The 27,254-nt window shown below is 41.5% G+C and overlaps 2 protein-coding genes across 5 annotated transcripts in view; one reads left to right on the forward strand and one right to left on the reverse strand.

Annotated features, from left to right (window-relative positions):
- The window catches only part of bcar3 (BCAR3 adaptor protein, NSP family member), an 86,153-nt gene that overhangs the window by 47,959 nt on the left and 10,940 nt on the right, over positions 1-27,254 (forward strand). For 3 of the 4 annotated variants that reach the window (XM_086269141.1, XM_086269142.1, XM_086269143.1), the window contains 5 exons: positions 352-394; positions 24,133-24,261; positions 25,869-25,994; positions 26,091-26,207; positions 26,452-26,684. In XM_086269141.1, the coding sequence (XP_086125267.1) occupies positions 352-394; positions 24,133-24,261; positions 25,869-25,994; positions 26,091-26,207; positions 26,452-26,684 (648 nt within the window). Of the gene's footprint in view, positions 1-351; positions 395-13,037; positions 13,408-24,132; positions 24,262-25,868; positions 25,995-26,090; positions 26,208-26,451; positions 26,685-27,254 lie in introns of those variants that run through there. The other variant, XM_086269144.1, reaches the window with a different exon arrangement.
- On the reverse strand, positions 6,412-7,383 carry LOC147309683 (uncharacterized). Its single transcript, XM_086269828.1, has 2 exons — positions 7,351-7,383; positions 6,412-7,086 (listed from the first exon to the last, which is right to left on the reverse strand). Exons 1-2 carry the CDS (start codon positions 7,381-7,383, stop codon positions 6,412-6,414), a joined length of 708 nt encoding a protein of 235 aa, XP_086125954.1.

Raw genomic sequence — 27,254 nt, forward strand, 5'->3', positions numbered from 1 at the left:
GAAACCCACTCCCAAGTGGGACCTACAGTAGTAGATGTGGATTAACTCTGCGTTGCCACAAGAATCAGCCCTCTGCTTTAGAGCGCAGGTTTGGCTTCTTATCATACAGGCACTTGTTTGGATCACCCTGTTAGACCTTTAAAGAAAAAGTGCCACACCTCCACACCTATAATTCATCTCCTACGGAGTGACGAGGGCTGAATACCCATCTTCAGCACTAGTCAGCGAGCGGCCTTGACTGTGCAGTTTATTTGTAATAGGAGCTATAAGGAGGACCTAAAGGTCCCATCTGGGTCCTTTTGGCAGGATGTGTTCTCTAAATCGGACCTTGTCTCTGTCTGTGTTCCCCAGGGAGCCTGCAGCCGGGCCCGACGCCACAGTGGACTACGTTAAGGTAGGAAAAGCAGTGGTGCTATATTGTTTGTCTGCTGTTGCTGAAAATAAGCGGTTCCATGATAATCAATGTAAATATTTTGCTTACTGAAAATATGGCTGCTTATTACTGCCTATAACGCATAAAACAGTATTTAAAAAGACTGATTGTAAAATGGTAAAACACACAGAAGTAAAATAAGATGTACGACCCCGCCAGGCTTAATTTAGTTTAGCAGACTAAAGTGGAAGCTTGTTGTGTGTATTATAGTAGGAAGGAAAAAGTTATACTAGCAGTTATGTAAAACCTCAGACCTCCCACCCTGCTGTGAAAATACTGCAGTACTAAAGTAAAGACATTTTGCAAGGGGGAATAAAAGTAAAACATTTAGTAAAGCCCACCAATAAAGGATTACATCTAACGGGACACATCTGCCACTGGATATGAAACACCAGCTGTTTCTGCAGACTGAGGTGTAAACATCACTCTTAGGTGAGGTTAATCTAATTGCACCTCGACTACTTGGATAATGTGCCTTTAAATCATACGCTCAGTTTTGTTGCTGTCACACAGCATTAAATCATTTTCGTACCACCTGCACCGCAGTTTTCAGTCAAAGACAGATGACGACCGAGATGCGATGGCTCTGTTAACACAGTTCTTTGCCTTTCTTATTTTTGGCTCCTGTCTGCTCGGTTGTTAAGAAATTTGTATTATTAAGACCATCAAACAAAATACAAACCTTCTGTACTGCACATTTAGTGGAGAAAAGGCAGGGTATCTAATCTAAATACATTTTGAGCAGCAACCAAATTGAGTGCTGAAGCTGGTTTACCTAATCTTTGGTCAGACATTGCCTTATTTAAATCATAATTATGCCTGTATTTTTGCAGGTTTCTTAGAACAACAGTGTTAAACAGACACTGACATGATTGCATTACTGGGAAAGAGTCTGTATTTTTATGTTTTGTTTTGGTTTTAAATCAATGAATGAAATTAAACAGGAACGATTTTCCGATTCCCACGCTTGCAACTGTGTGGCTAGAGAAGAGACAAGTAAACAAATAAACCAGCAAAAATCAAATTGTATTATGAGGCAAAGGCGTGGGAGGAAAAAGCGCAGCAGATAATCAGGCTTGTAGTCACAGACAGCTGTTCATATATCAGCACAGCTCATCGTAGACGGCTCGTCTGTACCTTCTGTTCATAAAGAAATGCGCAGGTTTGTGGACGATTTACACTCAACTTCATTATTTATCAAAATAAATAATTCTGTCATTTTCCTAAATGATATTTGTTTGTGTGAAAATGGTAAACTTTCTTTCCTTGAATGGGGGAAAAAACTGTTTTTATACCTCACAATAAAAAACAAACAAATTACTCAATCCCTGCATCTCTGTCATAGATTGTAGACGTAGGCAAGAAACAGTGGAAATCAGAGAGAGGAGGGTGGCATGCAAATATGTCCTGAGCTGGAGTCATGCATGAAGTTTGCATTATGTGGTGTCCACACCGACGCTTTGGCCCTCATGACACTGACCTATGTGATCTAATTTTGTCCTGTGAACAGCGACATCATTAGTTTCTTTCAGATCTTTGCAGATGTCATAACATTTACTGCAAACTACTAGATTTTACTGTAAATAAAGCCTGTCATTACATACAAACCCGCAGTGGTTTCTCCACTTTTCTTTTTCCCAACATTTTCTTTCAAATCAGTTCTTTTTCTCTGCGTACGACCACGTCCCAACTACTCCTCTCTCCTCCATCTGTTGGCTCATATGTTTGGATGCTAACACCCCATTGTAAAAAGCAAACTCTGTCCTTCCCATGCGAGCGGGTCACACATGTGGGAGCTAACCTCACAGAACACTTATGGGCTCAAAATGTGGTCATAAATATTTTGTACTTGTAAATCAGGATTTGTATGTGTAAACAGAATTTGTGTGTGTGTAAAAAAAGATTTGTGTGTGTAAAAGAAGATTTGTGTGTGGACTTAGCCAAAAAAAACCCTGCAAGTTACAAGTACAAATTTTGACCCTATTTTTCTTCCTTTCATCTGATTGGCCAATGTCATGTCAATCACAAATGTAACTATCCAATCAGAGAACAGATGGGTTTGGCTGTCGGAGGGGTGCTTTTTTGGACTGCAGGTCCTTGAAGGGTAATACAGTTTGAAGCTGGAGGATCTCTATATAAATATCTGATAGCAGTTAGGTGCCCTAACTTTCAGCAGCTGTTGAAAGGATAAAGTTGTGGTATATCAGTGGTTAGAAATACCATTATTACTTTAGGATTAGTTTAACGCAAAGTCAGGGCTGACCCGGGACCATGGCTGTGAGTCACAGTGCGCAGCATAAAGGTCCTTTCACATCGGATGCAGGGGAAAGCGCATCAAATCCGACTTCTTTGACCCTCTGCGACTCATCTATCCGATCATGGTGTGACGGTGTGAACGACACAAATTCAATATTTTCAAATCCGATCTGGGTCACTTTCGTATGTGGTGCTGAATCCGATACATATCTGATTTTTTAGAAAGCGACTGCTGTTTGATGGTCATGTTGCATTAAATCCGTCTTCTACGTCACTGACACAAGACAGATGCCAACTATCAGCGCCCGACATGGTGAACGCTCCTATCCAGTGAAACTGTTGGGAAGACAACGTTGGAGAAACGTGAACATTTTATTTGTACTGTATAATCTGCAGATTCTGACAGAAATCTGCAGCTAGAAGCAGCGCTCCTCTAAAACAGCAGTAAGGATCATTATTAGGCCAAATGTAAATAACAAAACTTTATAACTTAAAGCAAAACTGGGAAACGTAAAGTCTGAAGTCTTTACATTAAGGGCCATCAGTCACACAATACTGTTTGCTCTGGGTCTAAACAGAGCTCGTCGTGTGTGACGTCTTCTTTTGCGCATGCGGCCGCTCTGAGCGTTCACACTAGAGCGCGTTTGCTGTCGCATTTTAATTGTAGTGTGAACAAGCAGACAAAAAAATCAGATTTGATCAAAAAATCGGAATTGAGCATCAAGACCTGCAGAGTGAACGTAGCCTAAGACTGTTTTTTGATTTTTACAGTTAGGAATATGGCTCTCTGTCTACAATGTGCCGTCTCTCAAGAGAGTCAAAACCCTTTAACTGGAACTTGATCAGTCAGGCTAAAATCAAAAGTACTGATATCATCAGGACATTTTCACACTGAGCCAACACCTCTCTGTTACAGAGCTGAGGATGCCTTTGTGCCAAATATCTAGAATAAATATCTACATTTAACCTACAATGACAAAACCAACTCAAAGTGCTCTGACTAAATAGTTTGTGCGATTGTCTCTACATTGTGATTGATGAGACTACAAACCATTATACACATTTAACAATTAAATGTTCTGACAAACACATTTGTTTCGTTTTCTGCTCATTTTATTTCCAAATTAAGAAGCAAATTATGTGAGTGATTTAGAGTGTCCGATCAAAGTGCATGTCTGCACTGTGAGAGGCCCCACAGAGCCGCTGCTCAATGGCGTGTCCAGCGGGGTGGCCTGGGGGGGCACAGGCCACCCCCCAAACCAGACTGGCCACCCCAGGTGCCACCCCAAAGGCAAAACAATAAAATTCAATCAAATATCAAATGTCCGATTATGTTTTCACGGTGACGCTCAGATATCCGAGTGTAAGTGAATGCAGCATCGCTTCTGCGCTATGCGCACCACGTTAGCAAAGGTAGGAGAGCCAAGCGCGAAAGACGGCACTGCAGGAAACAATTTTTCGGTGAAAGAAAATGAGGACAGAATAAATGTCCCGGTAAGTAATATCAAGTTTGTTGAGTTTAGTAAACTTCGGTGAAATTAGAATACCAAGGAAAAAAATAACACTTAAAGAATTATTGCAGCTGTGGAATATTTCAGACAGTATGCTACTGAGGGCAGCTAACATAAGAGTTATGAGTTATAAGATATAATCTAAGTCGTAACATTGCTGTATGGAGCTGCAGATTTGGTTGCAGGTTAACATAGCTGGACTGGCCATCGGGCTTATTTGACTTATTTTTTATTTATTTTTGTAAGGGCATGAACAATGAGAGGTGGTGGATTGGCCAGATGCAGGTCGATGTGTAGAAATAACTCCGTTGTTTGGTGGTGGCTATGGCGGGGCTTCCACAGAGGCAACAGGTGGATGAGGGAAGGGGAGGCAGGAGGAGAGCCCCGAAGCAGCCGCCAGTCCGAGTGTCAGGTGAACTGAACTTCAGGTAAGAAGTTATGACCTGCAGTCTATCTGGGTCAGATATAAACCAAGTTTAGGTGGAGTTTATTTTCATGTTGCTGACTTTTTACTGTCAGTTGCAATAACTCATACTGCGTTCTAGCCAGTTTGACGGAGTTTTTATACAGCTGGGTGGGTGCTATGATGTTACTGATAGTGAACTTTATTTTATTCATAAGGTTAGTAGAGTTGCCAACGGCTCCTTAAAAAATGGAATGGTCCCTCATTCAGAGAAAATATTACACGTTTCGTATTGAGCTGAGAAGAGACACAGTTTGTCCCGGACTTTAGCTAGAATGGAAAAAAGACACAAAGCTGGAGTTATTCTGTCGTTATGCTGCACAGCTGCCTCTTCTTCTCTCATTCTCTCCCCCTCCCTCTCCTGTTGCTACTTCAATCATGAAACTGATCAATGATCAGCTGATCGGCTTTTCTCTCTTGTTTGTTTATCGCCCACTTTGCGCCAGAAAGAGGAAACCAGCGGATATTGCGCTAAACAACAGCAGCACGTTTAAGCTTGATCAGCTGTTGTTAGAATGTATTTAATATTAATTTCTAGTATCAGCTGATGTTTGCTGGAGCCACAGCTGTAAAGCTGCTGGTCATGATGTCTGTTTGTATATGTGGTGAGAGGGAAACATGAAGATGAAACCAGGAGATGTCCTTACTGGATCATCAGAGCTGAACAGGTGATGGAGAAACAGGTTTACCTTTTAGGTGACATGAATGAGTTGAAGTTATCAACTGTTTCTGAGAGATAAATAACACCAGGATCCTTTTTTATGTAGCTGACAGCTGGTAACTGTGCAGGGGCGGGTCTAGCAAAGTTTTGCCAGGGGGCAGGTAGGGTATTAACAGGGAAAGGTGGGCACAAAGAAATACTTTTCTTTCTTATTCTCATTTAAAATACCTAGTTTTTATTAAATAATTATCTAAATCTTACAACCAAAGTTTTTATCTGACGTAAAATGTATAGAAATCATACATATACCAACAAGACTGTACATCACTGTCACAACAGCATTTGTTTTCATTCAAAGGCTTTATGGCTTTAATACCTGGTGGGCCGGTCTGTAGTCAAAATGCCCGATTTTCTGTCCCAGTCCAGCCCTGCAGGTTAATACTGGCAGTGTCACCATGCCAGCTGACTGTATTTTATCATCAGCCAGTGTTGTTCTTTATCAATATTACCAAAGTTTACCATAAGGCAGCAGAGAAAGTATTTACTTGCTTTCAGGTTTTATTCAAATGTTAGTCTTTTCAGTTGTTTCTCCACTTTTTTCCTGTTTCAAAATCAAACACCAGTTTGTGAGAAGATTATCTTCTTTTTTTAACAGGCAGATAAAGTTTTGCATTGGCATTGGCTAATTTGTCAATTGTTTGTTACAAATGTTCGTATTTTAATTTTCAAAAATGTTTTTGCCCAAAACATATGTGCACTATATGTCAGTAAAAATACTATGCAAATATTGATGTCCTTGAATGCTGAGTAAGCACTGACAAAGCACTGATTGTATCTCTTGTACTTTATCAACGCAGTATCTAAAAACTTTGCACCGTAGTGGTTAAAATCTCATTCTAATAAGAGTTAAAAGTGCATTTGGTTATTAGGTTTATAGGATTATTGAATTATGGTTAAGGGTTGGTAGAATTTTTTTTTTAAACATTATCTGCCAATTAAATCTGCCACCCTTCTCCAAATCTGTGCCCCTACCTGGCCCCCCCAACAAAAATTTTCTAGACACGCCACTGCGCTGCTGCTCACTCTGTCACTCTGTTTCTGACTCGCTGCTCATGCAGCAACTGAACAGCCTCCTCAAAGATCTACAAAAAGAAGCGAGGGCCCTAACGATACAGTTTCTCGGCCTGTCTTTCTGGGAACCTGTGGATCCATATTGTACCTTGTCCTCACTAGCAGATTGTTGCGTTTTGTTCTCACTGGCTGGAGAAATGCTTTTGTCACTTTCTAAACGTCTCGGCGCGTGACTGGAGCCACTCGATGCTTTTAGCTCCGCTTTTAATAGCTCCACAACGGCTGCTACAAAAGTCGCGTGACCCTTTTCCATCACAAACTGAAGCACGTATTTGGATCCAAATTTGCGACACAGGTCTTTGTACATTATGATGTACAAGTTTTTTACAGTTTTTAGAGGAGTCAAGTCTCCCCCAATCTTCTCTCTTATATCAGTCACTATCTGCTGAAAATTCAGCTTTACAGCAGTTGTTTGTGTTTTCTCAGAAACGTGAGCGACTAAATTTGCAAGACACAAAGTGAGAAAGGTATCGGTCTCTGCAGGCGTAGGAAGCGTCCCAGACGAACACTGCGGGGCGTCGCTACATTTTTCTTCACTCTCTGAACTCTCAAGATTTTGGACATCGGTGATTTGAAATATATCACTGTTGACCTCGCTACCCAAATCTCCCTCACCTACACAAGCTTGAGTCTGTGTGCCAAGCCCGGATAAAGGTGCAGGGTTGGAATTGTGACATTAAAAAAAATTGCTAAAAATTTAATTTGTAGTTCTAAATAAATTCTAAATGCATTTAGGAAATTTTTTACTCACTTTATGTCTCTTCCACGGTTTTATTTCTCTCTCCAACAACGTAGGTTACAATTACATTAGCATGACCAATTATGCAAATTAGGCGATGACATCATTTGGCGACTTCTAGCGACTTTTAGGACAACCAATAGCGATTTTCCTTACTGAGGAGTTGGCAACACTGCATGGAGGCAGCATATGCCGCTAATGCTAACTGCTAGCTAAAGGCCAAGGATCCAGAATTTGTTGCGCTGGCTGCTGAGCTCTGTGGGGTTTTGCGGCAGCTCTACCTGTACTAGATTCACCTGCTCCTTGTAGTTTCTATCTCTGACTTTATGTCCTCTACAAGAGTTTCTGTTTTTTTATCTTCAAATGTTCAATAAAAACGTATTGCTAATTCAAAATGAAGAAGGCTTTGTAACTATCCCCACTAGTGAAGACTGTGCCATTTCCACAACACTGCCCCCTCTCCCGAGGTCCGCAGCGCTGTTGAAAAGGCTCTGGAGGTCCCTGTATTAAGCACGTAAACCTGTGACACAAAAATCACCAAACTCGGGCCACCACAGACTGTTTTCCTTCGTGGTGATGAAGGAAAACGCTGGGTTGGCATGTAAAAGGGCATTTATTCCCTTCAAAGACCTGCAGTTCAACAAAGCGCCCCTCCGACAGCCAAACCCATCTGTTCTCTGATTGGATTGTTACATTTGTGATTGACATGACATTGACCAATCAGATGAAAGGAAGAAAAATAGGGTCAGAATTCGTACTTGTAACTTGCAGGTTTTTTTTGGCTAAGTCCACACACAAATCTTTTTACACATACAAATCCTGATTTACAAGTACAAAATATTTATGACCACATTTTGAGCCCATAAACACTCTCAAACCTGTGAGCCCACATGCACAAATAGTACTTTGTGTGCATTTCTTTGGTCACACACATGGTGTATCAACAGAGTGCGTAGCCTATTTTGTGTGTGTCTGCGTGCTGACCGCATATGTGGCCTACTGTATTCCAGGTATTATATAATATGTGTGAAAGCCTAGCTGTCAGCTCTGCTTCTGTGCTGCTCCAGGTGTGTTTGCATTTCCACTGTGGATGAAAACACACACATAGACCGTACAGGTACAGTACAGGTGTTGTGTGGCATATGCTTTGGAAACTGTTTTTTTACAAACAGTTGTCAGTACAGTGAGTGTTGCATTGTTCTCTGTGATTATGTCAAGTAGATGTGAGCAGAATGGGTGTTTGTTGGGAAGGAAGTCTCTGTGGAAAACAATAGTTTTAATATATTCTCAACTTCACCACCTTATGGCCAGTTTCTCTTCTCGTTGACAGCCTCTGTTTGATGTTCGTCACTAAGAATCCAATCAGCTTGTTTCCTTCTCTAGAAATAGACATAACATGAAGAAGAAGTCTAGTACCCTGTCTTCCAAATTTAAAGACAATGGAACCTGATTTTGCTAAATGTACTAGGTTCTTCCTTTAATCATGCTCCACCTATTGACCAGATTAAAAGAAAACCAACAAGGTGTTGTTTAGTAATCGTGCTGACAAAGAGGCAAAAGCACTGGTGAAGGAATGAAGTCAAATTGAAGTGTCTCTTTCTCACAGAAAGTAAAATTTACTGAGGATTATAAAGTAGGTATCAAGATAAGTACTGTATAACTTTACTGAGTAGAAAGTAATAGGAGCAGATTGTTGATTTTACTATGACTTGGCCAGACTTAATAGTATAATACAGCACGATCTCTGTATTATTTGATGACAAATTAAATGATAGAGAGGAAAAGAAAGACCCTCAGTGATTCAGTGTGAACACAACTCTTCTTCTACTAAGCCTTTGCTAAAAGACTCTTTTGCACTCTTTTATTCCCACACAATGAGTTGAAAGTTGCTGTAAACCCTCATGAGAGAGCTTTAGGAAACAATAATGCTCTGTGTGTGTGTGCGTGCGTGTGCGTGCGTGTGTGTGTGTGTGTGTGTGGTCTTGGGTTGCAGTAGCTATTAACTCTGTGTGGATGACACTTGTATAGAGCACACACACATACTGAAGGCACCAGTTTAAAACTGTGCTTTGCTAATAATAAAGATAAAAGAGCAGTAACTGTTTGAATTCGCTTACAAACAGCTATTCATGCATTTGTTGAGTTTTAGAGGAGTGCACCATCTGCTGGCCAAACTGAGGAAAGGGACTGTCAGACTCGAAAGTAGAAATGTCGCTGTAGATGGATGTTGTTGTGAATGTTTGTTAATTAGAAGTCCAAACAATAGTGTGACTTTCATACCAGTCTGTCAGTGAGCCAGCATGACTTCAACAGCAAGCAGCCAGCCACGCTCGGCACCCCACCAACCAGCTTGGTTTGTCTCTCTGCTCGTCCATGAACTGGACACCCAGTCAGTTATTCAGTTTGTCAGCCTATAAGTGGAACAGGCAGCTGGCCAGTAACCCCCACAGCTTGCTACAGAATATCATCAGTAATAATTTTCCTGTTAATTCATCAGTGGCTGTTCAGTCTCCAGATTTTCTCAGTGATGATTTTGAGCAAGTGTGGTCAGGTTACAGAAATCGTGATCATACGCTCTATGCTCAAGGGAAAAAGCAAGTAACATCAAGGTTTGTCTTTGTCATCTTATATTCAGATTTACCTAAAAAAACATTAAAACTTTTGGGTAACAATCTAGACACGGATATTTTTTTTCTCCTTTATTGAAGCTATCGCCCGTTTTTAAACAGTTGTAGCTCAAGCTGAGTAATTGTCTGTTTTTAGATTTGGGTCAAACCATATGAGCCAGTTTCTCAGACATGGATTTAATCTAAATCTGGGCTAAAGAGAGAGTCACAGAAGAATCGTACTGAAGAAAATAGTCTATAACCAGTCTTCGTGTCATGAAAATGGAAGTCACGTTGCTCATATGTATGGATGTATTAATGTTAAAATACTTGTCTTTCATGTTATATTAAATTGTCTGCACTGTAAATAAAAGATGAAAAATTTTCCAGTGTTCAAACCAAATATCAGATGCTTCTTGCATTAACTGTGAAGCTGATCTTCTCTTTGTAAAATTGTTATGTTTGTATTCTTGTTTTTCAAGTATACAATAAAGTAAATAAGTATGAGTAGTAGTTTGTATTTTTAATTGTAGTTTATGGAACTTTGGTGCTCCAGTGTACTTTACAAAAGCAAATACACCAACAAATTAGTTTCTCTTTTGACCCACATAAGATGTATTGTAGCCTCTTACTGCATGCGCTTTCACTGACTATATAAGGATCACGTTGAACCAATCAGTACGGCTCGACACCAGTCTATTATATTATTGATCACTCAGTCACCAACACCTCATATACACACACAGTCTGCACATGTGTGCATGTGACAGACTCACCCAGAGGGTGAATAGAAGTGTCACTGATTTTATTGATGCATTAGGGGATGAGGAAGCGTGATGAATGCTGCCTAACTGGTACAGAAGGACAGTGAAGCTTCGATTGTGGTGTGATATCATACTGCACCGTAGAATCCAATTTCTGCCAACCAAGCTTGCAGCCACTGTCAGGAAATGTAAAACCTGTACCTACTGCATGTCTCCTTTACTGTATTTATCATTGAGACTGTTGGGAATCGTGACCTTGTAAATGGATGTGTAGTACATTTGGACATGAATTCTTTATTAGGTTTACTACCTAATGCAATTTGATGCAGATTGTATGAGATGTGTTTATAGAACAAATGCAAACTGAAAGATGAATCACTTGTATTTGTTCGTTCTCGTAGAAAGCACTTCTCATCTTTATATTTTGCTACTGTTCTGATCAGTTTTGTATATTGGTGGCATTTCAGGCTTACATTAGCATCCCATTGTCCTATTGTACTTTGGCCAGTTAAGCTGCATTATGGGAAATTTAGGGGCCTTGTATGTCTTTAGGTACTTCAATTCAGGCTTTGGCAAAAGAAGTTAAAATAAATCCTAGGATGAGTGGAATATTCTGTTAACACATCATGAAAAGAGAAAAGATCCTTTACTTTCAACATCATTGACTGCATATAGTTTCTCTCAGTCCCCCCGGACAGTAAAATATACATCCTGAAATAAAACTACATATTTAAGCCAATTTTTACATAGAAAATAGCCCTCTTTCATCCCCAATTTTCCATTTTATTATATTTCATGTAATTAGCTTAGGTTGCTGAAACAGCACAGTCTCTCGTATTTGACAGAACCAACAAACAGATAGAAATAGAAAACATAGAACCTCAGCGCCCCAATTTCTGTCCTTCACTGTTTTTCCAAAGCATTCCTGGAGCGACGGATGTGTGTATTTTAAGGTGGACGTTTAGCCTAGCTGGTGATTTGGGGCTTCTGTGGTCGCCAGTCGTGTGTGTGTGTGTGTGTGTGTGGGAGTGTGTGCGCCTCTATGTGGTGCCTTAGGGAATGTTCTACATGTATTTCCTTCATGGGTCCTCATGAGAGTTCACACTGTAATTAGTGGCTCAGTTTCCTGCGACCGAATATTCCCTTCAACTTGTTGCTGCTGGCGTGTCACCCTCAGTGTGTGTCTAGTCTTTGTGTGCATGTGGCTGTTCTTATGGTAAATGGCCTGTATTTGTATAGCGCTTTTCTAGTCCCTAAGGACCCCAAAGCGCTTTACACAACCAGTCATCCACCCATTCGCACACACATTCACACAATGGTGATGGCAAGCTACATTGTAGATGGTAGTGTTTGTGCTGTATACTCATGGTTATTTCTTTATTTTCTGTCTTTGTACGCTGCCATGTACACTCTGGATCTAGTTACGTTTGTCCAACCGTTTTCCTCACTTTCTTCCCTGAAGAAGTTGATAAGTTTTACTGGCCTGAAACATGCCAATATACTTTTTTCACTTTCCTGCTTTGGGGCCAGTTTCCTTATGTCAGATGTCAGTATGGGTCTGTGTGTGAACTGGTGTGAAAGCTAAGAGTTTCACCAGTGTGTGGGCGTAATTGCTCAACAAGCATTAAGTAACACAAGTGGCCAGCATCAGTCCACAGCACACATGCGCACTCACTCTTAGCAGACCCTTCCCTTTGTCTCCAAGTGGATTATTTAGTACACAACACTGGTTGAACAGCAGCTATTTCCTATTGAAACTTTCTTTGTGACTCATAGCTGTTTTCTTAAAATACTTACTGCCAACTGTGGAAGTGATATACTTTTAGTTTTTTTTTTTTTTTCTTCTGTGATGTGTTTTCTGTTCTCAAACTGCTGGTTTGAGCAGTTGGAAGAGCCACAATTCCAACCATGGCTTTACACCAAAAAAGAGCATCTCTTATGGAAACGTTAACATCGTCTATATGAGACTGAAAGACAGTCGCACAAGGGCTGGACATTGTTTTTGATAGGCAGATAAACCTAAAGTAGTAATGCAGAAACTCCACAGCTGTGAGTACTCAGAAAGAAAAGGCATACATAATTATTTGGCCAGTATTTTGGTCAAACTGTCACTTTAGAGACTAAATTGAGTAACAAACCAATCAGCACAATCAGTGCAAATTCTGAAAAAATGATTTTGAGTCAGAGGGAAACAATAGCAACAGTTTAGGTTTGAAGTGTCATACTGAATGCATGCAGAGGATGCAAAGCCGATGTACACAGCTTTCTTTCCATTGCCCATGTGTTTGCAGTGAGAGCAGGCGGGAGACTCTGCCTTTGGGTCACTCCTAGTTTATCAACACTTGATTGGTGCAAACCACCTCACATGGGTCTTTCTCGCTCCCATATATGGAGCTTAGGGGGGCAGGGCAAAAGGGAAATTTAAAGAAAAAATGTGTGAGAAAGTGGAGGGCTCACTCTGCGGGGACTGTGGAGGAGAGAGGCAGAGACGACAGAATGTTAGTAACAGTTATCCCAGGGGAGATGTTCACTCCTTAGTCTGAGAGACTGGAAAAATTCTGACTTGTGATATTGATCCAGCTGCAGAGTTAGTACTCGACCATCTGTGTAACTCTTAATGAAGGTTTTACTGGAAGAGGCAAATGGGAATCATTGGGAACTTGTCGTTCAAGTTGTTCTTCAGTCACCTTGACCGCAGATCTAACTGAGCTGGCCGAAGGCAGCATTTGTTACCCCGTTAGTGTCGGCAGATAGAGTCGATAATGTCGGAGAGATGCAACCTCAAAGCCCTGACAGCAGCTCTGTGTTGCTTCTACCACAAGAATTCTGTCATCGGCGCAAAGGTGAGGAAACACAGGAGAGTGTGTGTGAGAATGTGTCCATGTTACCTATTTTATCATTGAATTCATCTTCATGTTTTGTACTTTTGCTTTGTGTAAAATTCATCATACAAGGTGTAACTGTAAGTGCCCATGTGCAGGTGTTTTGTGAATGCTTGCATGCTACAGACTTTATGCTGGTGTTGTCCATCATGAGATGATCTTAGTCCAGGGGTAGATTAAAAAGTAAGAGGTTTGTTTGCCTTTAAAATATTAATAGCATGCAACTTCAGAAACATTCTTTAATGCAAGCGTGCTTTTCAAGGCTCGTTTCATCCTGTTGTTTCAAGGAGATGGTGGAAAGAAAACAACATATTGCCCTGCAGAAAACAGTCTGAAAAGTGCGTGGTAACACTTCCAGCCTGAGCAAAATCTAATCAGCCTAAATAGTCCTTCTCTTTCCCATCGCTCTCACTGTGAACACTGGGCTTTTATTAGTCAGACCAGACACTCTCATAAATGGCCAACTGTGCGACTGTCTGTCTGAGGGTGTGATTGTGAGATATATGCTGGCTTCATCCATAACTAGTGCTGGCAGACAGATAAGGCTGTGTGTGAAGGAAGTGGTGAGATGGTTAGACAGTTAACAGGACAGGGGTAGTAGTCCTCATGTGAATGATAAATTACCAGCTTGTGCTAGTTTGTCTTCTTTATGACATCAGTAAATTGTATGAATGTCATTACTTGATTGGATGCAGCGAGCAGCAGTGGGGCAGGAGGCTGAGGTGGGGTGGTGTGGATCAGCCTGTACATTTCCATCTGCTGCTAAAATGCACTTTGTGCCTGGATAAAGTCTGTTTACAGGTCTTTATATGTATCTTCTAAGAGCACACACTGATCTCACCACAAAGTATGCCAAGAAGTTGTTCTGAAGTTTTCAGCATATTGCATCTTCATCAGACTATATTTTTGTGTGCATTTTCTCCGGTCAACTCTCAACCTTGCCGTGCTGATGTTGCAGCGTGCTGTCATCAGCACGCTGCAACACTTAAAATCCATTTCTCTTCAAATGGAAAGCTGTCAAAGAGGGGGAAAAGTATTACTCTGTGCTCTCAAACCAATCCAAACCATCCAGGAAAACTTGGATTCCTACTTAATGCATATGGCAGTTCATCAGCACTTCCTCTCACTAAGAGTTGCCTCTAATGGCTGTTGTTGTTGTGTGCAGTCTATCCAGACCTTCTGTTTCAGAGAGAAAATAAATGACCAATAGTTACATTACTGCTCATTTAGAAATTGAATGAATAAAACCTGAGATGTTCTGTCTGTCACTCTCTTGGTTATTTTAAGAATCCTCCAGTCTGTTCATTTAAATGATGCTTCGATGCAATGTGAACTTGTTATCCTTATTTGATATCTTTGTTGTTTTCTCAAGAACCAGAACTGCACAGCACCGCTCCCATCCATCTCATGCTCTTCTGTCTCTTTTGTGAGTTTTCCCCCAGCTCATCCTCATCCTCTTCATTAGTGCTTTTCTATTTTCTCTCTGTCTCTCTGTGTCTTTACTTTTGACTCCATATTGCCTGGGGTTTTGTTCCATTCCCCTTTTCATTCTCCCCTCCATCTGTTTCTCTGGGAGGTCGCCATTTATCCACAGAGGCCCTGCTTCCTGTTTCTGTGCCTGCTGAGATTCAGGCTTACTTGTGCTGGTATCCTTAGCTATTAGATCACATCATTGACACTTTTTCGTTTTTTTTTTTGTTTGCATTAGCTGCCATGATCCAACATAGCTGGGTTGTATGCATAGTTAGATTGCTTCTGTGCGTACATTTGCTGTAAAATGATGCATTAAAAAGTTCTTTTTATCTTAATCCCGTTGCATGATAAGGTTCTTTCTCTATCGTTGTATAGCAGAAACCATTATTCATCTTTAGCTCTTAAAACATGATGCTCTAAAACTTAAAAACCCTCAGTTGCTATTTCAGGCTTAGCTCATTGGTGGAGATCAATCCTTTCTACTGTTTCTAAAAAATCTTTTTACATCACTAAGCATGAATCTCATCTGTATCTTTGAGGCAGTCGACCTCAGTTATCGCTGTAGGATTTGAATCTGGAAGCAATCCTCTTTTGACTTTCACAGTATATGACGAACAGGCTATAGCCATTCAGTCGTTGTTCATACAGGTTCAGGAACCTAGCTGCAGAGATTTGTTCCCACTCTTCCACAAGAGCATTAGTGAGGCACCGATGCTGGTGCTGAGATTGTGGCTTACAGAACAAATTAAGATGGCACTGACGATGAACCCTCTTTGGCTGCCCCAGGCTGACCAATCAGATGCTCTCTGGCCTAAACACAGGAAGATGTTTGTATTTAGTTGTGTGTAAACAGGAAAGGAAGGGACCTTTTTGATGACGAAGACAACACGCAGAGATAGAAAATCAAAACATCAACAGCTATTAGGTTTTATCAACTGTCCTCAGCGGTAATGATGCCCATTTAATTCAATGTTAGAGTCAAACACAGTGTTGTTGTCAGGCCCTAAAAAGCTAAACTGAAGCTCTGAGGAAAAGCATTTGGATGCTGCATGACTGTTCAGCAGGAATATTCTCATTAAGCCCACCTCAATTCTACATGTATTCTTGACACAACCTGCACTGCTGTTTGCATTCATGTATTCACTTTTTAAAGCTTTGTGACTTGATTGGGGATGCATACTATGCAGTATGTAGACACAGTGGGAAATGGTAGCATGAAGAGAGGGAGGAGGAAAAAACTGAAATTGTTAAGAGAGATGAAAAGAAAAGGAAATGCCAGAAATACAGCAGACCAAAGAGTTGTTATTTTAATGATGATTGCCCCAGTGAAACCCATTTGATGGGTATCCCAACTCTCATTTAAGCATTTTGTTTGTTGAACTTTCAAAACTTTTGCCTTTAGCAACTCAAGACTTTCATAATACTAATTGGTTGCATTCTAAAAATAGAAATAAAGAAGATGAAAAGCTGCATAGCCTGACTTCACCTCTAAAATGATCTCAGACGTCACCATAATTGTAATGATGTGTCTGTTATGGTGCTGCGTTGCTTGTATACTGTTGCAGTGGTCATAATCCCACTGTACAGTGTAGCATCACAGATAAAGATTATTTTGAGACCCAACCAGAGACCAGGGCAATAGTTTTTATTGTTTCTTCTTGAAAGAAATGTGTTGCAACTGAGGCAGCAGAAGAGTTTCCTCTATGGTCTTCTACGGTGTTTTAGTTGGTGTTTGAAGAATTGTTAATATACTGACTCCGCTGCATATTTGAACATGATTCAAATGGAGCTGCTTCTTCTAGTCAGTCTTCAGGGTTTTTTGTTATCTGCAATCCTGCAGGCTGGCGGTATCAACTAAGAATCTCAGGTTCACTGCTTTATTTCAGCTCATAAGCCGCATAAGTTGAGGTAAGGTGAGGATTATAACGTCATCTAATGTATTTGTAACTTTACATGTGTGTAAGGTGATGAGGGATCAGAGTTATGATGTTAAAAGGTTGTTTGCCTTTTGTGTTCAGTGAAGTGAGGACAAGCAGCTTACCCAGGTGGTCGCTGCTTCTGAATGGTTGCCACACACGACTGGATTATTACAGAAATGTATCATCGTCACCATATATAGAGAAACCTTTAAAGGGTTAAAAGTACCTTCAATCTTCAAATCCATGAAATCAGAAGAAAATCCAATCACTGCAGAGATCCTTTTTAACAGTACCTTTGTTTTTAGTTGGAGATTATTTTCTGTGGCATGTCAGATTTTATTTTTTTTTTTTTAAGCTGCTTAACACTGAGCTATGAAATCACAAAACATAACCAACTCGAGGGATGAATCACTGTTGTCTACACATAACAGATGACAAAGAATCAATTTTTAGGTGCCTTGTTACAAGCAGTCTGTTGTAAAAACACATCATTTGTTCATCTTGATGCATGCTCATCCAGGTAAGTAAATCCCAAAAGTTGATTCTGTTCATCTGGATGCAGCGTTTTCAGTGGGAGAAACATTTCTTCACTCATCCAAGTGACTTCTTCAGTCTCTGGGGAAACCTGCAGTCAGCAATCTTATAAACAGTACATTTGCACAATGACTGAAACCAGGCCACTTAATAAACAATGGGCTTTGAGGTCAGATCCCTTGATCATTAATATGCAAATTGTCATGACCATTGATCAACAACCACTGATCAAAGACCATTGATCCATGGCCATGAGTACCATTCACAGAGAGTTGGGGAATGGTTGCAATCACAGCATTGTAAGATGGCAAAGATGTACCCTTAGGCCCCCTTTAAAAGTTGATGTGTACTGTAAACCTACGCATATGGATCAGTATTAAGGGACTGATCCAGTCAGGTTTGACTCTCATCATCCACTGGATCACAAATTGTGTGTCATCAGCACGCTGCAACACAGAGCGAACACCATCCCCACAGACACAACGGCCAGGGAAGCAGAAGAACATCACGTCAAGAAGGCCCTGAGTAAATGTGGTTATCCAGGCTGGACATTCGTCAAAGCTGGGAAGGCGCCAAAAGAAAGCTCCAGCCGATCCAGGAGAGAAGGACAACCGATACCTAAGCGAAAACCCTTAGTGATCCTGTATGTGTCAGGAGTATCAGAACAGCTGAGATGCATTTTTTCTAAACACCGTGTCTCTGTGGCTTTTAAACCCCAAAACACGCTGTGCTGTTGTTTATCAATGGTCACCTCACCTCACAGCCCATTGTTCATTCAGTGGGCTAGTTTCAGTCATTGTGCAAATGTACAGTTTGTTACCGTTTGCTGCAGGGTCTACCTTACCATATAAAGCACCTTGAGGCAACTTTTGCTGTCATTTGGCGCTGTATAAATAAAACTGAACTGACTAAGGTTGTGGAAACCTGCAGTCGGCTGAGACTAAAGAAGTCACTTGGATGAGTGACGAAACGTTTCTCCCACTGAAAACATTACGTCCAGATGAACAGAATCATCCTTGTGGGACATCATTTATTCCCATTTCTTTAGTTTAAGCTATGAAAAATACCAAAGATAACAGTTGAACAGGCATAAAATAGGATTTTTCCAACAACAAGGAGGCTCCCAAAATGCTGTTAGCTGAAAACTTGGTGCATGGTGTGCAGTGTATCCTCATTAGAAACAGTCTCAGTGGCTGTTACGAAATCATTCTTAATGAAAGGACTGAGAAAAGGCTGAATTACACAAGAACTGGACCGAAATTCACTGAATCCAAAATTTAATGATTTGATACAAATTATCATTAATTTGTATGGGGAATGTCAGGAGGTTTTGCTAATTTAAGAAGAACGTTTACCTTAATGCATGGGTTTTATTTTGATTTCAATGTGTGTTTCAACGGTAAGCATCACCATGGGATAACGCTGAGCAAGTTTTGCAGTTCATATGAAATGAAGCTTGGCGTCAGTGTATTGTTTATCCCATATTTTGTCACAACTGAAGTCATTCACGCTAGAAGGAAAGGCTGTAGGCCATGAAGCAGGCCAGTCCAGTTCACTGTACTTCACTGCTGTGTTGTGGTCCACACACAGGCTGGTACGGTATAAATGTAGCCACTCTCTGAGGATGACATCATATTGCAGGATCTTATTAAAGGCCAGGCTATTAAACAAAACCTCACATCCAATATATCCATCTCCTCCCTCCTATTTCCTTCTCTGCTTCCTTCCTCTTATTCCTTCAGTTTCTCTTCAATTTTTCTTTCTGTGCTCTTTCACTCTTCTGTTAATTTGCATTAACCATGTATCCCCATCTCCATTAATCACTGTTCAACTTTATATGTACATGTCATCCTTGCCGCTGCCGTGCATCCCTCTTCTCACCAGCTCTCCCGCGCTTTCATTCATCAGTCTGTTGGCACTGAGACTGCAGACGTAAAAGCAACGTATTGTGTCTTTTGAAATAAATGTGAGAATCACAAATGCGAGTGGAGTCGGTAACAAATCCAGATAAGCTGGGAATAATACAAACCAGCAGCCGTCGTGTTTTCAGTTATTACAGTTGATCATGTGCATTTTAAAATTGTTGCGCAATGCCCGTACAACCGGAAAAACATGCTGCAAGCCGTGCGTTATGGGTGTAGTGTATCCTGTTTTAACACATCACAGCACCTAAGGAAAGAAAATGATTAAAAGCAAAACAAAAAGTGAAACAAAAGAAAGGTGCATGAATTTGGAGTTGTAGTTTGGTCCCAGCCTATCTCTGTCCACGTGTTGTCCCTGTCGGAGACATATCCAAATAGCTATGGATGATCTATAAGTAAATATAACAACAAAAAGTGCATCTATGAGCAAATGTTTGTCTGTCAGTCAGATGTTAGAAAGACAGATGTTAGATAGACCATTAGCTTACTCCAATGGCACCAACTGTTAATGTTGATTGATAAGAGAAAGCTCCAATAAAATGATCGTGTAATTCAGACTGTCTGTTATCATTTACTTACTCATTGAATCTTTTGTTTAAAAAATGGCAGGAAAAAAACACGAGCCCAGGAGACTTAGTGACAGCACAATTACACCGCCCCAAGTATTTTCCACTGCTACACACACACATACACAGTGTTTCTGGTTCAAACTGGAAATAAAGTAAATTGTTGGATGTGCACCATGGTGCCAAGCCAGTGATCAGTTTAATATTTGCTGTAATGTGACACTTTGATTTTCTGTCATGTATGGAGACTCGGGGCAGGGGGTCTATTCTAATGACTTTAGAGAGGAAGAGAGCTAGTGTAGCCGCAGAGAGATAAAAATGGCACAGATATGATATTCCAAGTTTCCTGCATGGACATGGATTAGTAATTCCTGTTTGTGTGAGCGTGTTTGCTTTTTTCCTCAGTGTTCTACCTCAAACCTCTTCTTCTTCTTCTTCTTGGATCAAAGCCTTCTTCTGAGAGCTTGTCCATGACGACCTTCAGTCTTCAGACTTTTAGCTGAAGACTGTCAGTTGAAACTTTACCTGTAACTGTACCTGAACCTGAGCCAGTACTGTTACCCCAGAGGCTGTGAGACATGTAAATATGTATTTATCATCATCATAACAGTTGCCTAACTTCGGTCATCATCATCATCATCATTACATTGGCAGTGTTTGTCATGCTAAAAAATCTGATGATTCTTTTCTACATTTATTCAATTGTAACAATATCCCCAGCACCACAAACGCATCCCAAACCCTGACAGATCCTCCATCGTGTTTTAAAGATGGAGGTAGACGCTCCTTGTGGTACCTCTCTCCTTTTTTCGGACCACGTTGACAGCAATTTTAACTAAAAGTTGCCAATTTGGATCCATCGCTCTACAAGTCTTGTTGCCACAGACTTTCAGTCCAGTTCTTGTGTAATTTGGCAAAACCTCAGCCCTATTCTCCCTGTTTCCCTCAGTTAATAAGGACTTTCTGACAGCCACAGAGACCATTTCTGATGAGGCTTCGGTGAACAGTAGATCAACTTAAAGGGCCAGTTGCTTCTCTTAGGGGCTTTGCTGTTTCCCCCTACTTCTTAAGTAGAATAGAATAGAATAGAATGCCTTTATTGTCAATATACAGTTGTACAATGAGATACAGAGCATCTCCTACTCAGTGCAAACATGAAGGGGGGGGCTGTGTTATCGGTGCATGTGTGAGTTCAGGGTGGTTATGGCTTTGGGGAGGGAACTGTTTTTGAGTCTGTGGGTTTTTGTGTTGATGCACCTGTAGCGCTTCTCTGAGGGAAGCAGGCTGAACATGTTGAAACCAGGGTGGGAGCTGTCCTTGATGATGTTTGCTGCTCTGCTGAGACAGCGGGAGGAATAAATGTCCATCAGGGAGGGGAGAGGGCAGCCGATGATCTTCTGTGCTGTCTTGACCACACTCTGAAGCCTCACTCTATCCGCCTTGGTGCAGCTGCCGTACCATACCGTGATGCAGTAGGTTAGCAGGCTCTCAATGGATGAGCAGTATAAGGTCAGCAGCAGGTTGGAGTTCAGCTTGTACTTCCTGAGGACTCTCAGGGAGTGCAGCCACTGTTGGGCCTTCTTGATGACCGCTGAGATGTTGTCTGTCCAGGAGATGTCAGCAGAGATGAGGACACCAAGGAACTGGAAGGTGTGGACCCTCTCCACACATCCACACACTCCCCGTTGATGTAAACGGGGGCCAAGTCAGTGCTGTGTCTCCTGAAGTCAACAATGAGCTCTTTGGTTTTCTTAGTGTTCAGTGCCAGGTTGTTTTCTGAACACCAGGCTGCCAACTTCAGGACTTCCTCTCTGTACTCTGCCTCGTCTGCCTTTGAGATGAGTCCGACTACCGTGGTGTCATCAGCAAACTTGATGATGAGATTGTTGTTGTGGGTCGGACTGCAGTCGTGGGTGTAGAGAGAATACAGGAGGGGGCTCAGCACACAGCCCTGTGGGGAGCTGGTGCTCAGTGTGCGAGTGGAGGAGAGATGAGGGCCAGGTCTTACAGTTTGGGGCCGGTTTGTGAGAAAGTCCTTTATCCAGGCACATGTGAGAGGAGGGAGGGCAAGAGTGACCAGTTTGGTGATGAGGATGTCCGGGATGATTGTATTAAAGGCTGAGCTGTAGTCCACGAAGAGCATTCGGACGTAGCTCTGCCGCTGCTCTAGGTGACTCAGCACAGCGTGGAGGGCTGTGGCGATGGCGTCTTCTGTGGATCTGTATGCAAACTGGTGGGGGTCGAATTCTGGGGGGAGGTAATCCTTGATGTGCTGAAGGACTAGTCTCTCAAAGCATTTCATGATTCCCGGTGTGAGGGCCACAGGGCGGTAATCATTCAGGCTGGAGATGGGAGACGTCTTTGGCACTGGGATGATTGTGGCTGATTTTAGACAGGATGGGATGGCTGCCTGATCCAGTGAGAGGTTGAAGAGTCTGGTGAAGATGAGGGTGAGCTGGTGGGCACATGCTCTTAGTACCTTGCCAGGTACTCCGTCTGGACCGGCCACAAGTAGTACTTTACTTGCGGCCGTACAAGTAGCACCGCAAGTCATGTACTTTCAGTATCTGAAAGTACATGACTTTCAGATACTGTTCATGCTGTAGGGAATTTTTAGGCTTTACACTTTTTTATGTTCCATTTTTCCTAACATTTTTTTTTTCATGGACATGCTGCACAACATGCCAAGACATTCCATGTTTTCAGCGTATAACCCTTTGGGAATCACCTGTTGGTATGAAAATACAATTTTAATACTAACCTGTGTTAGAAGCAGTTTGACAAACATACAACCAGCATAAAACCAGTGTTATGTCTACACAGCCAGTGTTGTTTAGACACAACACTGGTTTGTCCATACAGTTAGGTGTTTTATGCTCAAATGATACAGGTCAGTGAGGTCAGTGACGGATACAACGACTAGAGCAGCGGTCCCCAACCCCCGGGCCTGGGACCAGTACCGGTCCGTGAGTCGTTTGGTACCGGGCCGCGAGAGTTGAGGCTCAGGTGTGAAATGTATAGTTTTCAGGGTTTTTATCGGTTTTCAGCTTTATTTTGTTATCATTTTTATCGTTAACTCGGTTTTCCTTGGTCTTTTCACGTGTGTTATGAATAAATCTTCTTTTTTTTCGGTACCGGTACTAGTTTTATTTTGTTGTATTTATCCGCGACACCTTAAAGGCCGGTCCGTGAAAATATTGTCGGGCATAAACCGGTCGGTGGCGCAAAAAAGGTTGGAGACCGCTGGACTAGAGTGCAAATGAGTGGAAAAAGCAGCCAATGTCCAAAGAACCATTTGGAAATCCCTTCAGAACGTCTGGAGGAATATTGCTCTGGGCCATTTGAAAAAAATTATAATAAAGTCCTGCTGCTTGGATAAATAAATAGCTCAAGACATTTGTACTGACATTTAAATGATTGAAATGCAAAAGTATAGAATAAACTGACTGAGTGTAGCAGTAATGGGTTAAAAAGAAAAAAGGTTTAGTTTAGATAAGTTTATGCGTCACTCAGAGGTGTGTGTGTCTGTGGGTGCGTGTGCGTGCGTGTACTTGTCTACGTTAGGTGAAGGTGTGCATAGAGGCCGGTCTGGGTAGCTGGGCGGTGTCAGGATGATGACATTTCTTTGAATGACTCTGGACGAAGGCAAGAAAGGAAGTGATAAAGGAGAAAATCACAGAGGAGGCAGACGCAGACAGAGGCTGTGTGCGGGCTTGTTGTTTGAGCAAACAGAAGAGACTTAACTATAGTGTGCGTGAGTTTTAATGTGTCTGCTATGAAGTTTGTTATTGAAGATCAGAGAAAGGTGGCAGGATGGAGAGACCAAGCAGCTGTCATGTAAGTGTGTGTGTGTGTGTGGTGTTTGGGGGGTGTGTGTTGTGGTTCAGGTGGTTGTGTTGACTCGACATCCCGTCAGGGTTAACAGAGCTGTCTGTCCTTTACTTTCCATTTAGGCAACCTTTTTGGGCTTTGCTGGGATTAAAGTGGCTGATCAATAGTTTCAGTAATCTCACTGGAATTAGATTACAGTCCTGGTTTCTACCTATCCCGGCTCTGCGGTGTTTTATTTGGTGTTGTTTTACTGTAGAACAGCAGAGGCGACTTTAAACAAATCAGTCAAAAGTTTCCTATTTTTTCCTGCTTCCTTTTTTACTTTGTTGAAATAAATAAATAAATTAAATATGTGGATGTTGAATTTCTGTCATCTGTCTTTGGGTTTCTCAGCTATGCAGGATAAAGTTACAAAATCAGCTTTTTCTGCTTTTATTCCAGTTCTCCAGAGATCAGTTCATCCTGGACTGTCCTTCAGAGAAACTTCGCAAGGAGCTCGAGGAAGAACTGAAGATGGACTGCGAGGAGCCGAGAAGTCACGCGTGGTACCACGGATCGATTCCCAGACAGGTAACACTGCTCGCACACAAATCTGAGTCACAAGTCCCTCCTTTTAAAAGCCAGGTTAGAAACTTGTTGAACCAGATTACCTATTATTAGTCTTCCATGCTACACACATGGTGCTTACAGGAAGACTGTTGCGTAAAGAGTGGCCCCTGCAGCAGCGCTGACAGAAAGAAAGGCTTCATTCTGTATGGTGTGTTTATGTGTGTTGTGTGTGCGCGCATATGTGAGAGAGAGATCTTGTGTGTTCCCCTGAAAACCAGCACTGAGATGTAATCTTTTTTAATAAGCTGCTTCCCTTGGCTAAACTAAACCACCGTTCTAACTTATACAAACATTTGCTTAATTAAAGTCTGAAACTGTGGATGACAGAGAGTGTATGTGTTCGAGAAGAGCGAGCGAGAACCAATAAATGTAACAAGGCAGGGAAATAAAGAGCACTGCATGTGTAAACGGTCAAAGAAATATCGGGGGTTTTTTTAATCATATAATAAATGAAAGTCAAATTTATTTTTAAAGTGCATTTAACAGTGCTTTATAATACTTTATAACACATCCAACAGTTGACACTGGCCAAGGTGCTCTTTAAAAGACAGAATGGATAAAAATAAGTAAAATACATGCTAGTAGGTGGTAAATATAAACAGTCATGGCTTACATAGGCACATATAATGACCATAAGAATCAAAAGCCAATAAATAAATATATGTGTTCAGTCTAGTTTTATCAGTCATTTGAAGGAAATGCTGTTCCACAGTTCAGGGGCAAACACAGAGAGTAGACTGAGCTGGAAGGAGCTAAAACAGGTGAAATATGATCTCTTTTTTTCTTCTTCTTCTTCTTCGGGTGCCTGTGAGGAGCCTACAACTGACTGAGACCCGTGTAAAGTGATTTGCAGTAGTCCAGGAGGAGGAGATTAGGTCATGAATGACAATCTTGAGATCTCTTATGGAAAGAAAAGGCTTAATTTTCTTTCCATAAGAGAAGGCTAATTTTTAACCACCGAGTTACTTTGATAATAGGTCTCATTTTTTCTGTGGTAAATGATAAACGGGGATCAAGCTTGTCAAAAATGTTGTCATTTGACTTGTGCATTGATAGATGCACAAAAACACTGAAAAGTTTTCTGGATTAAAGCTTTATTATTTTGATTTCCCATATAAAGGTTTTAGCGTGAAATGAATGTGATTCTACATGAAACTGTCCCTTAAGCATCTAGGTCACTAACTGGATAAATTGGAATGGTCCTCGTGTCTTACATAACCATCACTAAGCTCGCAAAGCTGGTACTAGCCTACCATTAAACGTTTGTATTGTAAACAATCACTGTGGGCCACTGTAGGTGTTCGTGTGTGTGTGGGCCGGTTATTATGGGCTCCTAAATCTGTTTGAACAGTCACGTGATGCAGGCTGGGCTTTCTCAGGGGCCAACATCATCTATGAATTTTCAGGTTAGGACATGTCTTGAGGTTAAGGTAAGGGTAACGGTTAGGCATGTAGTTGTTATCGTTAACGGTAAGTCACCAGGAAGTGAGTGAGACAACGTAAAGTCCTCTAATGTCATGGCTGCGTAAAGTTGAGTGTGCCCGTGTGTCACTTATTTCTTTTTGCAGGTTGCAGAAAACCTGGTGCAGCGAGATGGAGACTTCCTGATCCGTGATTCGCTGTCTTTACCAGGAAGTTACGTTCTCACATGCCAATGGCGAAACACTGCTCAGCACTTTAAAATTAACAAGAAGGTACATATGAGCTTCCAGCTACACTGAGGTGAATATTTGACTAGAGTATATAAAAGGTACAATAGCTAGGTCTGTTATTTTGCCTGTCGCCTTCAGGTCGTGATGCTGAATGAAGCTTACTCCAGAGTTGAGTACCGCCTAGACAGAGAAGGGTTCGACAGCATCCCTGCACTCATCAGATACTATGTTGGCAACAGAAAACCTGTCTCACAGGTGGGTTTAGTCACTATTTTTCTTTTAATTAATCTTGCTTCAAAGTTTATTTTATACTGTTATTGTTCTGGTTGGTGGTTTTCCTCATTATAGCACATAAAAGAAAAACTTTTGGTAGTTAATAGTAAGTTGTGTTTAAGTGCTAAGAGTTTCAAGCTTGTGAGATAAATATAGTCGCAGATAAATAAAATATGTTGAGGTTTCTTTAGGTCACCTTATCTGTTCTTCCGCCCACACATTGAAGGTGGTAGGGGCCATCATCTTCCAGCCAATCAACCGGGGGCTGCCGCTGCGCTGCTTAGAGGAAAAGCACGGACTGTCGAGCAGTCACCGGGAGAGGCTGATGTCGCAGGAGAGGCGGAACCAGAAACGCCTCAGCCTCAATATTACCAACGGACACACATACGACAACACACAGGCCATGCACGACAGCACACACTGCCAGGACAATGGCATTGCCCGAGGCAGCCAGCTCAGGTTTGCACTCTAGAAACACACGCAAACACACTAATTAACACCTGAACACTGTAATTCCTCGCTGGCTCTCATAACGTGGTTGTTGTTCCACTGAGCATGTGAGATTTCTTGGATTTGATTAATATAAGCCTATTACTGCAAGTGGATAGTGGGCTACAGACCAAATGCCAATCTGTCTGCTGTGTTTGAATAGTAGAGACCCACCTTTGCACAGTCTCCACCTCCACACATCGTTCTGCTTTTAAGGTTTTACTCTTTGCACTGAGCTGTTTACATTCAATCGTTCTGACTGAAGTTCGCACATACACATGTCCCATACACATCATACGTCCTCTGTAAATGAAGAGCTGTTGTCTGTGTGCAATTTCAATGCACACAGACATTAAACAGGGTTCTGTATCTATCTGAGAGAGGTCAGACCAGCTGTGAGGGGATAATAAATACAGAGCTGAGAGTAAAACAGAACACAGAGATGAACAAGAGGATATATGGACAGAGAAAAGGCTTTTTAAAAAGTCAAAGAAGGGATGAAAGGATTAGTGTTTATAACGTGATTTACTTTTTTTTTAA

Source organism: Aulonocara sp. 'chitande type north' Nkhata Bay, linkage group LG17 (assembly GCF_057382095.1).
Source record: "Aulonocara sp. 'chitande type north' Nkhata Bay isolate Kocher_YH1m ecotype deep benthic linkage group LG17, A_spYH_male_GT1.1, whole genome shotgun sequence".
In the NCBI taxonomy this organism is placed as follows: Eukaryota; Metazoa; Chordata; class Actinopteri; order Cichliformes; family Cichlidae; genus Aulonocara; species Aulonocara sp. 'chitande type north' Nkhata Bay.

Coding starts and splice junctions, on each gene's coding strand:
- LOC147309683 (XM_086269828.1), bottom strand. CDS start 7,383: ATGCTGCCTCCATGCAGTGTTGCCAACTCCTCA. Junction 7,087..7,350: donor GCAGTGTTGCCAACTCCTCA/GTAAGGAAAATC, acceptor CTTGGCACACAG/ACTCAAGCTTGTGTAGGTGA.